General features: G+C 39.9%; 1 protein-coding gene across 1 annotated transcript in view; it reads right to left on the bottom strand.

Annotated features, from left to right (window-relative positions):
* AK5 (adenylate kinase 5) overlaps nt 1–13,421 on the bottom strand; it is an 84,185-nt gene that overhangs the window by 32,818 nt on the left and 37,946 nt on the right. Inside the window, exon 7 of the mRNA XM_083743085.1 lies at nt 4,778–4,868. Within this exon, the coding sequence (XP_083599211.1) occupies nt 4,778–4,868 (91 nt within the window). The remainder of the gene's footprint in view (nt 1–4,777; nt 4,869–13,421) is intronic.

Here is a 13,421-nt window from a genome sequence, read left to right as displayed (position 1 = left end):
ATGTGCTTCACATTTTAACATAAATGAAAGTTTTGAAGGTAATTTTCTTTCTTACTTTTCTACTGTTCAAACTTAGTTCCAATTGCAGTGAAGCACAGAAAGGCTTTTTTTTAAAAAAAGTATTCTCATTAATTGCCATGGGGAACTGCTAGTGTTCTAAGCTTTACTCTACAGAAGTAGAGACTGTACAAGTCAAAGTATGCATAGTTTCAGGGGGTCAGGAAGGAGATTCTGGTCAATTTAGACAGTGAACATGTTTTCGGTGTCGTTAGGCATCTTTCTCAGACTATGTGGTTTTCTTTAAATCAAGCTGCTTCATATTTATCAAAATAATCAGTTCCTTAAAAGGGCATAAAAGGAGACCATTTCAGATAGGATAACACTAAGATTTGTGCTGAAAATTAGAATCATTATTTCTTGTTCCTGCTGTGTGGAACCTTCTAGCCTCCTTTATCCAGCCAACCAGCTCTCATGCTTTGCTGCATGTCCTGCTTAGATCTCTAACACTCCTTCATAAACCTCGTTCTGCACTCTCCTGCTTTCTCAGCTGCAGAACGTTTGTCACCAAGGATACGTCTTCATGAACAGATGCTTCAGTTGAACAACTCCTTACCATGCTTTAATGTTGCTTCTCTTGTTATTATCAGACGAGTTCAAATGTGAAAGGGGGAAGAATGGGGAAAGTACCCCTGCTCCTCAACATTTTGCTCCTGGAAGGACCTGCTTTGCAGCGAGGCCAAGATATGTCGCTGCCTGAAAAAGGGACCAAATGGATCCACCTCCCCTGCTAGGGCTAACACTTCTAAGACATCTTGCAGCACCATTCAGACACGAATGTCTGCTGTCATCTGTCACCCTCATCACCCTTTACTATCTAAAACAGATCGCTTTACCATAACTGTATCACTTCACCTTAACTTAAGGTTACCAGATTTTTTTCAAAGAATCCGGGGACACTTTTTAAAAAAAAGAGAGGGAAAAAAGTTATTTTTAAAAAGTTACTTAAAAAAGAAGTAATCTCTTCTGTGGTCTCCTCTGTCGTGCAGCCTTCCCCTGGGCCTCAGCCTGCTCTCTTGGAGCACCAGCCAGTGGCGGAGCAGGCAGGGGTGGGGGGCAGCCGTGATGGCACCCTGCCAGGATCACGCTGCCAGGGGCGGTGTGCTCCCCCTGCACTCCTCTTCCTCTGCCAGTGGCGCTAGCCGCCATGGAGTAGGCTCGGGTTGGGCCTTGGCTCGGCCACGTGTCCTCCCGGTGCTCTCCTACTGCTCCTCCTCAGCAGTGGCAGTGGTGCAGCAAGGTTGGGGCTCCCTTTTCCTCCTTTCTCTGTCTCTCTCTTCCTTCTCCTTCTCCTCTCCAACTTCTCCCTGCGTTGGCTCCAGTGTTTTCCTGGCCCCGGAGCACTGCTGGGCAGTCAGTCGGGTGGCCAGGCGCTTTTGCGCCTGGCTCAATTTGGGTTGCGGCAGGGCGGGGGACAGTGGTTCCCCCAGTTGATGCTCCGGGCATCCCTGCTTCCCCCTCAGCAGTGGCAGCGGCAGTCTCTGCAGCCCAGAGCCAGCCTGGTAGTACAGTTGGTTCTGGATGGCTTCAGGAGCTGCTTGCTGCCATTTTGCCATTTTGCCTCGCCGGAAGTCCTGGTATGTCTCGTGCCATTGAACCAATCACACAACATTCATTCCCTACTAATAATCTACAACGCTTAAAATATAAATTAAATGAAATCCGGGGACAGATTTGCAAATCCGGGGACTGTCCCCGGGAAACAGGGACGTCTGGTAACAATACCTTAACTGCACGATCTGCTTCCCAAACTGTCTTTATCTACCATGGATAGTAAAGGTTGAATTCCAGCCCACAAACCAAAACAGACACCAATCCTCAAATATACTGACACACTCACTGGCCCTATCTCCTTCAGCTATGCCTGCTGAAATTCCCTCTCCTACACAACAATAAATGTGCAAGAGTCCTGTCCTCTTTTTCACATAGTCAATCTGTTTCTATGTAGTGGCAAGGATTCGTCTTCCAGGCTGATATCCAGCTGCTACAACCTCTGACTCTGCTCCCCTTCAAATGCAGTGGCAACAAACGGAGTTATAATGGGGCAGGTGTACCTTAAGGAGCCTCTCAATAGTCTACAATCCTCTCCTTAGGCTGCTGCTCTGAGAAAATGGTATCAACAGCTCCTGGTTTCTAATATATAATTGTTGTGTTGCTTTTGTTGTTTTTAAGGGATGGCATCCAATTTCGTTGCACTTGTGCAATGTTGCACTTGTGTAATGACAATAAAGAATCTATCTATCTATCTATCTATCTATCTATCTATCTATCTATAATTACTCTCCACCTAGACAGCTTAACTTTTTCCCGGCTACTAATATTTTGTTGCAAATATTCTCCAGGTTGTTTTGAACCTCCCCCCTCCTGTCCCAAGCCAGAAGCCCACCAGGGAGGTGGAGTTGCAATGGGGGAAATGGGCAGGGATAGGAAAAAGTAACCATACCACCTTTATGGTAATCCTTTGCTGTAAGTGCTTATTCTCCTTTTATTAATGTTGGACACCATATGTCTGGGAACTCATGATCACTGACATGTGTATTTCTGCCTGACACAAAGCCAGTTTATTTTGCCCTACACAGTTAGCACTACTTTTGTTTGTAACTTATACTCTGCTTTTGATGGCAATTCTTTAAGGAATGTTTTCAATTATATCTTATCTGTTCATTTTTTGATTTGAAAAACGACTGTAAATAACCTCCAAGAGAGATACTGCTCATCTATATGCCCTTTTTGTTTATGGACAAATATATAATGAGATACATATAAACAGCTTTAAGGTTTAAAGTCTTGTGTTGACACACAGAATGCTAGAAAAGTGGTTTGAAATTATGAAGACAGCAAGAGCTGTCTTGTTAAGACAACAATTTATTATAGATTGATTGGCATCAGAATGATAAAAGTGTTTCATTCTTATCCTCAGGTATTTTTAATTCATTTAAAAAAAAAAATCAAACTGCAGAATTTCATGACAAGTTGTTGCCCTTAGCAACAGCCTTATTATATGTTAGGAAGCCACAATGAATAAGAATATATTGTCGTCTTTGAAGACTGCAAGTAGTTTTTTCCTTTAAAAAACCATTTCTTCCTACCAATTACAGTATTGGAATTTAACATGCAAAGGCTTGGATATGCAACAAAAACATTCTGTTGAAAGTCTGCAGGTTGGAATAGATACACTGCAGGAAGAAATTATATTAGTAGTGGAGGTAACTGAGTTAAAATATTGCTTTATTAAAATCTTTGATGTAAGCAAAGGGCTCTTTGGCTTTTAATTCTTTTGTTCAGCTTTTTATAGGTTTCCCTCATCTTAATAGGAAAGGAAGAATCATAATTAAGGATTTCTCTTTAAAATCTTATATCTGTTTGACAGAAGAAATAGTTTGAATAAAATAGAGGTAGAGGTTAAAATGATAGTTTGACTAATTTTGACAAATGGGATCCTCTTCAAGGAGGGTCCTGCTTGCGCACGGGACCTTGTGCACAGCATTCGGAGGCTGGGCATAGCCCAGTTGTTTCTGGGGCAGTCCCACGATTGTGTCAGTTGCAACACCCAATCAGATTGATTTGCAGGGTTGGGGGAGGAGGAGGATTTATAAACGGCAGTGCAACGTGTCGGAGCCACTTGCTTCACGCTGCCAAACACCCGCCCTCTTGGGTTTTCTGTGCTTTGGCCTTGCTTGGGATTTCGGTTGGTCACCTGTTTTGTGGCAGGGGCCTGGTAGGAATTTTGTCCACGTGGCAGATTGGCACTGGCCATTTGGTTTTTGCCTGCCTCCCAGCAATCGTTGGGCGGTCAGGCATTGACTTAGTTGTGGATGGGGGAGGGGAGGTGCGGCCATCACCTGCCCCTCCATGAAAAGGGTATTCCGTTAAAGGAATCTGGGGGTCCTGGATCTCGTCTGAAGTCCGCTTGAAGGGCTAGGGCCATGCCAGGACCACAGGAATTTGCATCGACGTAGCTCCCTCGTTTGGTTTACCCTTCCAGACCTCCTGTGGGGTGGGCAGGAGTCAGTTATAGTTTATCAATGCCTAAGCCAATACTGTTTAATCAATGTGGCCTAAATTTTGCCCATCAACCTTAAACTAAAATATGAGTCTGTGTGAATTTATTTCTGAAGGGTTACCTGAAGTCCTTGAAGCGCAAGACCTGCTTAGTATTTATTTATTTTTTGCATTTCCCAGGTTTACAAAACTGTAAACAAATCACACAGTGCACATGGACACACATACAACATTATAGTATTATAATAAATACCAGTGGGTTTTTGTGTTTTTAGTATGAGAAAGGCCTGCTACCAGGAAAAAATACTGTGGGCTGCTTTTCACACTGCTAAATCTTGCACACAATTCATATTCAGGAGAGAAATGGGTCAATTCATCTTTATACACTGTAATGTGTGATGATCACTTAACACATTATGATCCAAATGTGGTTTTAAAAATCCTTTATGGTAGCACTTTTCAAGTATGAATTTGGGAATATGTGAACCATCCCTGTCTCATACATTATATATTGTATATCAACAGAACATTAATAGTGCTCAGAAAATATCACATATTAGTGCATACATAATAGACATGGAACCCCCTAAAAATGACATTTAACTTTTTTATTAATATACTTTTTTCTGAAGCATTAATATATTTTGATCTTGAAAATATATTACATTGTGAAAGCAAGGCTGGGCCTACAGTATTTGGGGGTTAATAATCAACTCACCTTCAACAGGTTCTTTAGGAAGAAACAGTTTGTTGTCAACTGCCATGCTTATGTCTTTGAATACTTCTTCCTCATCTCTCTCAGCATCAAACTAGTAATAAAAGAGAAGGCAATCAGACATTCCAAAACAGGTTTGGTTATTTATCTGAATGTTATGGTATTATACAAAGTCTTTTAGAGCCAGGTGGAATATTCCTATAAATACCAAACGTCATTGAAGCATGGAACCACAGTAGAATCTGCATTGGCTTTCTTTATTTCCTACAACAAAACACATCAATCACACTTCTGTTTTACTGTAGTGAACCAACTGAGTAGGCTTGTGCAGAGACACCGCTACAGAAAATCATTCAGGCGCATAGTGCCCCATGATTCCAAATAGAGGGGAAAAGAATGTTACAAGAACAAACGACAATTATCCACTGACATCAGAGGCACTGCAGCAGTTACTATCGTCATCCTTATATTATTACCTGCACACCTGTTTTGCTTTCTTGCATTGCTGAAGTACCAAGACATAATGGTGCAATCCCATGCCAGTTTACATTTTACAGAAGTACAATAAATGTAAGCCTTAGCCATTTAAAAAATAGATATGAGATATATATGAGAGTAGACGATTAAAAGAATAAGTTGAGGCAAATTGAAGTATGCAGGAAAGGACGAAAATAAATGTAAGGAACTACAGAAAGAGCGGGGAGGGAGTCAAAACTGAAAATGTTAAAACTTGGTTAAATAATTGTTGTAATGTATATAAATGAAAACTATAAAAAAAGACTAAATGCTGCTGAAATGAAGAAATTTGGGAAGGGAGATGGGGGGAGCCATACATGAATTTTTATGTGAAAAGCTAAGAACTCACATTTGGTAACAAAAACAAATTCCTGGCGGAGGATGTATTCAGAAGTCCTCTTTACCTTTATTTAAGAGAATGTCTCCCCCCACTGAGTGCCTATGCAAACACTTGTCCCCCAGCTGATGGATCTGAGGGCTCTAGTAAGCAAACAAACAGATCCCACAAGCTTGAAGTTCGTCCATCCATATAACACATGAATCTTACAGAAAAAATAAACTAAGATGAAAAAATAAAATATAAACCTTTGCAACACCAATAGTCAATGTCATACTTTCAGGTAACTAGTCTCTGGAAAAGCCTCAAAAGATCACACCTTTCACATTTTTAACAGAATTCTAAGTAACTAGTGTGGACAGAAGAATCACTGTGAAAAAATCAATGAGCAATTCAGATTCAAACTGATGGGAAATTTGTTTATTCCCACTTTCTATGCAGGGAGCATAGAATGTCAAAGTAACTTTCCAAGGAATTGAACGGGAGGAAGCAGGACATAAATCCACTCCAAGTCAACCTCCTACTTATTCCCAAGCAGAATTCCGAAGCACACTTAGTTGAGAGTAAGTCTCATTCCACAAAGCAAAATTGCCGAAGATCAGGCTGTTGGTCTTGCATGGCACTATGCGTGTCCTCTGCTGTCTATGCTTTCATCTGACAAAAATAATATTCCTTAGCTTCCTGTGTTTGCCTTGACCACCAACCTTGGAGCAGCTTTAATTTCCAGCTGACTCCATCTGGCAGAACCCCCATACCTGAGGTCGTTCTTCATTTTGGATTAATGTTTCATTTCATGAAGAATGAATCCAAAGGGCAAGCAGCTCATTTATATTTTAGTGGGCCTCTCCTGCTTTTCCTGCTAACACTCCACTGTGCAGTTTGATGCAAACCTTAATCCCAACACTCTGAAGCCTAGCTTTGTTGAAGAGACAGACGAGTGCTCAGTCTAAAGCAATGTCTTGTGCTTTTTTTAAAAAAAAAAGCTTTAGTTTTAGTTGCTAGCAGCAGTACTAAGCAAAATTATTTGTTTTAACCCTCCTTTTTGCATATATTAAGGTGTTGCTAGGATATGATCATATTCTGTAACACTTCACAAATGAACAGGAACAATCTTGTGTATTTGCACTCCAATTCTCCCACCATGGAGCCATATTCTCCCACTATGGAGTCACTACTTTCCTGTTATTACAGAGAATAGCCTTCTCTGGCAGCTGCATCATAAACTCAGTCAGTGCCTGTCCTGCGTTACTTTAAAAGAAAATAGGCTAGCGGGCTTTGGCTGGAATGACTTTCAAGTACATTTCTCTTACAACAGCTTACCAAATGTTTAAATCAGGTACAGGGAGTCTGTTGCCCTCCAGATGCCTTTGGACTACAATTCCCATCATTCCTCACCATTGACCACGCAAGCTGGGGCTGGTGGGACTCACAAGTCCCCCATTCCTGGTTGAAATTAAACCACAGCCATTGCAGCATGTGAAAGGCCACATAAAATATGGGGCCATCTCTTGTTTATCTCAACTGTTTTCAAAATGAACAATAAAACTTGGCCAAGTCACTGAGTAATAAATACATTCTGAATTTTAGAAGCATTAATCCAAAAAGAGTTCCATATTTCCAGCCGAAATCTGTTAATAATTCTTTGAAAGAATTGTATCTAACTAAGCAACATTCCCCAAAATAATTGGTTTATTTTATAATGCTGGCTAAATAATGTTATTATACTTCTAATACTATTTAGCCCAGAGATTTCCAAACTGTGTGTCGCGACATGTTAGTGTGTTGGTTGCAGTGTGTAGATGTGTCATGTGAATATTCACCATGCTCCTCCTGGGGCTAGAAAGGGGTTAGTTTGCTAGTAAAACTGAATTACTGTGTCACAAAATGATGCATGTCTAAAAAGTGTATCAACAACATGAAAAGTTTGGAAAGCTCTGATTTAGCCCTTCATGGAAACACCAGGGATTGAACCGGAGACCTTCTGCCAGCAAAGCTATCATTGAGCTACAGTCCCGTCCTCTTAGCAGTTTATGGGTAACAAAAATAACTGTTTTTAAAAATGAGCCATTGTCGCCTGCTCCAGAAATACCATTACAATAAATGTTTCCTGTTTTTGAAAACCTTTATGAACATTTTAAATTGGTTTAACCTTTACGTTCTGATGCCTCTATTTTGATATTTTGAAAGTAACAAAATAACAGAGGAAACCTAAAAATGTTCATTTTCTGGCAGCACATGCTAAGTTAGGTGGCTTGCTCACTCATTTTCCCTCTCACAGTGCAGGCTAAAGCCTGTGCAATCAAACATGGTTCTCAAATAACTTGCCATCAAAAAGAAGCCACAGACCTGCTTCTCATCGCTATAGTGAAACCAGGATGCCATATATGACCCTCTTTGGGCAGTCCACCTATATGAATGATATGAAGCACCATAAATACAAGTGATCACGGGCAAAAACATTCCTCTTTAACCAGGCCTTTGGCTTATTGACATCTAATGCCCTTTTAAAATGTGCTGTGGAAGGGAGGGTTATTTTTTTAAATGTTTTTATTAAAGATTTTCTTTGGTTACTAAAGTACATACATCAACTCAATTTTCAGACCATAAAGTCCTTTCTATAGATCAGTCATATTTGATGGGAGACTTTAATACTGTATACAGTATAAGGTTGGGGGAGAAAAGTGGGGGGAGAGAGAAGGGGGGTAGCACACTTTCGTTCTTTCACATAGTGTATATGTGAGGTTTGTGTCAGTGTCCTTTAGGTAGGTCTGTCATTGAGTTGTATTTGTCTTTGTTGTGTTATGTATTCTGCGTTTTTTATATTGTAATTCTGTGCTGTGAATTGCACTGAGATCTCCAGGTATAGGACGTTATGCCAATTTAACAAATAATAAAATAATAAACATAATATTTGGGTTGTAACAGTACATATACATTCTTTCTAAAAGTTAATTCACAATATGATTGAAGGAGATCATTGGAGAGCTACTGAACTGACTCTTATCAGTTCTCCTTATATGGTAGTTTAATAATTTGCTTGATAGCGTTAGATTATCATGTAACTAAGCTGCATTCGTCCTAACCCCGGTAGCAACAATACTACATTTCTCCAGTCCTATTAACATAGTGGTCACATAACCCAAAACAAATGCTCCAAAAATTCAAATTCCTCACCTATAGTCACTTTATCCAGGCATGCAAAGACTTAACATTGTGTCAATGTAAACTTGCAATCTTTCATGAATCACGATTGGTAAGAGACTAAAATAATGAGCTGTGTCTCAGTTAAAGCTTTGGATCCACAGCCTGGAGGTATAGCACCTGCTTCGCATGCAGAAAGCCTCTGGCTCAATCCTTGCATCTCCAAACAGAGCTGGGAAAGAGTACTGGCTTCAAAAATAAGCAGGAGATGCCTAGGGACCACTGAATAAAACTGGTCCTCTCATATGTCGTAGTTAACAACTGCATCCTACCACTTGTTAATTTGAAATAAGTCTCCCTAGTAAGTATCTGAAGGACCACAGCTTAGAGTCCCATGCTATGCAGAGTTAGGCAGAGCTGAACACACCGAAAGGAAATGAAATCCTCTGCATACTTACATAGAAGATCCACAGAGCAATGGGACATACTTTCGACTAAATATGAACAGGGTTGGTCTACACTGCTTTGATTAAGTCTGTTCATTAAACCAATTTTAAAACATGTTCCCGCTTTGTACAAATCAGCAACTGGATGAGTGTTGTGTGTTCCCCCCACCCCACCCCCCAAAATACTCTGAGAAAACTGCCATGCTTAATTGGAAGTTCTCTTGCTGTGAGGCTAATATGTGAGTAATGAGAAGGTTTGCTTTGCGCTGAGTGGGTGACTAGTTAGTATTATGTGATAAAAAATGAAGGAGGAGGGCCATGCTGTCAATCTGGCTTATGAATGCATTTTAACTGCTTTTTAGAATGTAATGACAGTTGTGCTGAGCGTTTTTGACAGAAGAAATCTATTTACTCCTCTCCATTTCTCCTCCCCGAATCAGTTCTTAGACATTTAAGTTCTGTGTTGTCATTTCTTTTTTTCCAGCGTTGCCAATGATGAACTAGTCAAGTTGTTTTGCTCTGTCCCTCAGGCTGTCATCAGTAACTATAATAGAAGTGGACAGTATATACACAGGTGTCTTGGACAAGGGAATTACAGTGGTGGAGGAAAGTAGCATAGGTATTAAAACTCAGCCTAGTTTCTCTCCTTATTTTGAATCCTTTTCAAGACAGCTAATAATAACTAGAGATGTAGGATGGTTTACTAAATGTACTGGAGTCACATAAGAATGCAGTAAGTCATCTTACACTGAGCCAGACCAAGGGTCTAATGGTTCAATCTGGCAGCAGATTGTGGTCTCAGACAATCCTTCTCCCTAATGCTGCTATTTGACATATTTTACTTGAAGATGGAACCTATGTACAGCAAGCCCTCTACTACTGAGCTATATAGCCCCTAAAAGGTACAGTCTGAGTGTAATCTAGTGACCTCTGGAACAGGCCCTGGAGATTCAGCCTTTGGTTTCCCAGTTGTACCCAATATGTGAACCCAAGACCTTGAATAGAGTACTTGAAGCACAAATTAATCAGGCAAAACAGCTTATGCCCCACATACTTTACAGCACAATCTTATACATGTCTATTCAGAAGTAAGCCTCCCTGTTTAATAGGATTTACTCCAAGGTAAGTAAGTATGGTATTTCAGCTTTAAAGATTATCTCTTCCATTACTAACTTGTAGGTCAATCTACCTATTGCTGTCAGATCGCTTTCTCGTGAAGGCAAATGCTTGCAAGGCTACCTAAGATAGTTTGCCTATTCAACTGAAGATAACTACTTTGGTTATTCCAGAAAGAAACAACTGGTTAGAGCCTCCTTATGAAAAAAAGTATTAATTGTAATTACTCCCTTACTCAACGATCACTGAATTTAAGATAGTGGATATAAGAATTGCACCACGGAGAGAAAATGAGGTGTTTTTAAGGGAGGGGTCATAAATTACTCTGGAAAACTGTTACATGTGAACATATTCATTAATTGGTTGTTTCAAAGCACATTTTCTTAAACTCTCTGGGACTAAACTAGTCATGATGTGATTGAACCATCCAACGTGTTATTCTTTGCTTAGAAGAATCCATTGGGAAAGGGCGATTTGGACTTGGGATCACAGTGCTGGGGCATGGGGGTTAATCTTAGTGCCATTTTCTCTATCAGAATGGCCCCTGCCTTCTAAACTGCTCTTAGTCATAAAGGGAGGAAAAGGCAGGTGCCCAGTATTTGAAATAAGCCTCCCTAGTATCTGCCCTTTCCACCCCTCCCCTAGGGGGCTAACAGTAGCTTTGGATGTCCAAACTGAGCTCCCCTGAATCTACTTTCAAGCAAAGAAAAAGACATAGACAATCAGCTCATAGATTTATTATGTCAGCTAAGCCTCAGTTCACAAATGCAACAACCTATGTGTAGCTGCTGGTAACAGAAACAAGCTTCTTAATATGTGGAACTGCAATACCATGCAGCTCCATCATGAATCCTAGGCACAGGTTGTCGGATGTACAAACTGGCTTAGATAACTAGCACACTTCCCTTGTATGTATCCAAGCAAAATGTTCCTCTGCTAACCATTTCAAGCTTTGGTCGTTTAAGGAGGATAATGCCAAACCTTCTGCTATCAGCTGTTGTTTGTTTCTACCTGAGATTTACTGGTTACAACAGTAAAAGCTAACCTTCAAATTATATGCCTTTAGGTAAGCTATGTCGGTAAAGAAAGGCATTAAAAGATTTTTAAACCAAACTACAATTGCTTTTTAAAAATATTAACGGCAGGTTCATAACTGATGTCTAGATGGTTTACAAGAGCTCCCCAGCGTTCATTTTCATGCCCCAAAATACATTAGACCTAATTTATTTAGTTCAAACTTATATTTATGCTTCTTGAATCATATTCTCAATTTAAACTATTTTGTTATATTGCCTTTTGGTTCATAAATACAATAAAGATAATGGGCATTTAAAAAGTTTATGGACTTTGAAAATTGGATTTGTTTCCCTATAGCAATGTTTGCATTTAACAAGATTTGGTCCAAGGGCTTATTTCTGAGACAATACAAAACAACAACAACAGTGTAAACTGAAAGCTTGGAAACTTGATATCTTGTAAGACTGCAATACACTGTCTCTCAGTTGGAGCTTTCTTCTGCATTCCAATTTTGCAATGTCTCTTTTTCTCTGCTAAGAATAGCTACAATCCCTGAATTTGCCAAGATATGAGGATTGAAAAATGGGAAGCGCAACCCATCAAAAGTGGAACACATGCTATGCAAGCAGAAGTCACAGGTTTGATCCCTGGTATGCCCAGGTAGGACTGTGAAGGATCCCCAGTATAACCAGATGAGCCACTTCTAGTCAGTGTTGACCTGACTCAACCTAGGACAACTCCTGTGTTCCAAATCTTTACTTCACCAGCTGATTCTCACCTACAAATGCCTCCCAACCATTTATCCCACAGCTGGACTGACTTCTGCCTTTGAAAGTCAGCTTGGAGGCAGGTATTAAAAACTGCCAGGCAAGGAGAGTGTTAAGAAGCTAATAACTTCTAGCCCCACCCTGAGTTTAGGCTACAAAAGCTAAACAATCTGTAGGGGGGGAAATGCAAATTTCTAACCCAACTACAATATACATTACTTCATCATTATTTACATTAATTATTCAGTTCATGTTGAATAATTTTTATTGCCAAAAACTATCTGGACAATTGGCTGGTTATTTTTGTCTAACCGAAAGTACATACTAAATGTATTTTTTAAAAAATCAAACGTACAATCAAGCCAATAGGTATGCAATGTAAAGTCCCACTGACTTAAGTGGGAAAGTAAAGCAGGTTGTAAATGTTAAATATGCTCCCATTGTATCTATAGAAATTCAGAGTGCTTAACTTTGGCTGGATCGTGCATATTGCCTTTTTATCATATGGTACAAAGGGAAAGGAAGTGTGGGAAGGGCTTCAGATGTCTAAGTAACGCTGTTAAGTGTTTAAAAAGTGGAGTAATGTGATTGGATTACATTACTACATTCTTTATAATTGTTATTGTGGAGGTGGAAAACTGCATAATTTCTCAGTGGCTTGGGAGCGTTGAACTCTAGAAATCAAAGGCAATATAACACAGCATGTCTCACTGGAACTAAGAGGAAAGGAAGCTTGTTGAGAACTAATGTATAAAGCGCTTGCAAAATACACAGTTTAAAGCAGAGCCTCTTTGGTGTGCTTAATTTTCTATTGCCTCTGCTGTATCGTATATACTTACTAAGCTCTTTCCTCCTAAAGCAAGCTCTTTGATAGTCGTAAGTGAAGCAAGTGAGGCAAATATTAACATTGGGACAGTGAGGGGGAAATATGCAGTGCTTTGTAATTTCAGCTAAATTTCCTTCATTTTATATATATATATGGATCCTGCAAGCTAAACATAAAAGTAAACATAAAGTGTTGCACTGGGCCACTTAATGAAGTTATAGATATGCATAGCCATTCAGAGTATTTCTGGAATATTGTTTTCATATTGACTGAACAAAACAATTTTGGTCATGATTACATTTGGTTTCTCACCTGCTCTACCACAAGGCCAGGAATTATACAGCTATCCAAAGAGTCTGTGCTTTGATCAAGGCAACAGAAAAGAGATGGGCACAGGCATGTCGAGCTCCCAAGAGACTGTGATCTACTCCCAGAATAAAAAAACTGGCAGTGATCTACCCATTGTCATTGGAGGGAGGAG

Source organism: Podarcis gaigeae (assembly GCF_964106915.1).
Source record: "Podarcis gaigeae genome assembly, chromosome: 6".
NCBI classification, from domain to species: domain Eukaryota; kingdom Metazoa; phylum Chordata; class Lepidosauria; order Squamata; family Lacertidae; genus Podarcis; species Podarcis gaigeae.
Note: the sequence above shows the minus strand (reverse complement) of the source record. Positions and strands in the feature narration are given on the sequence as shown.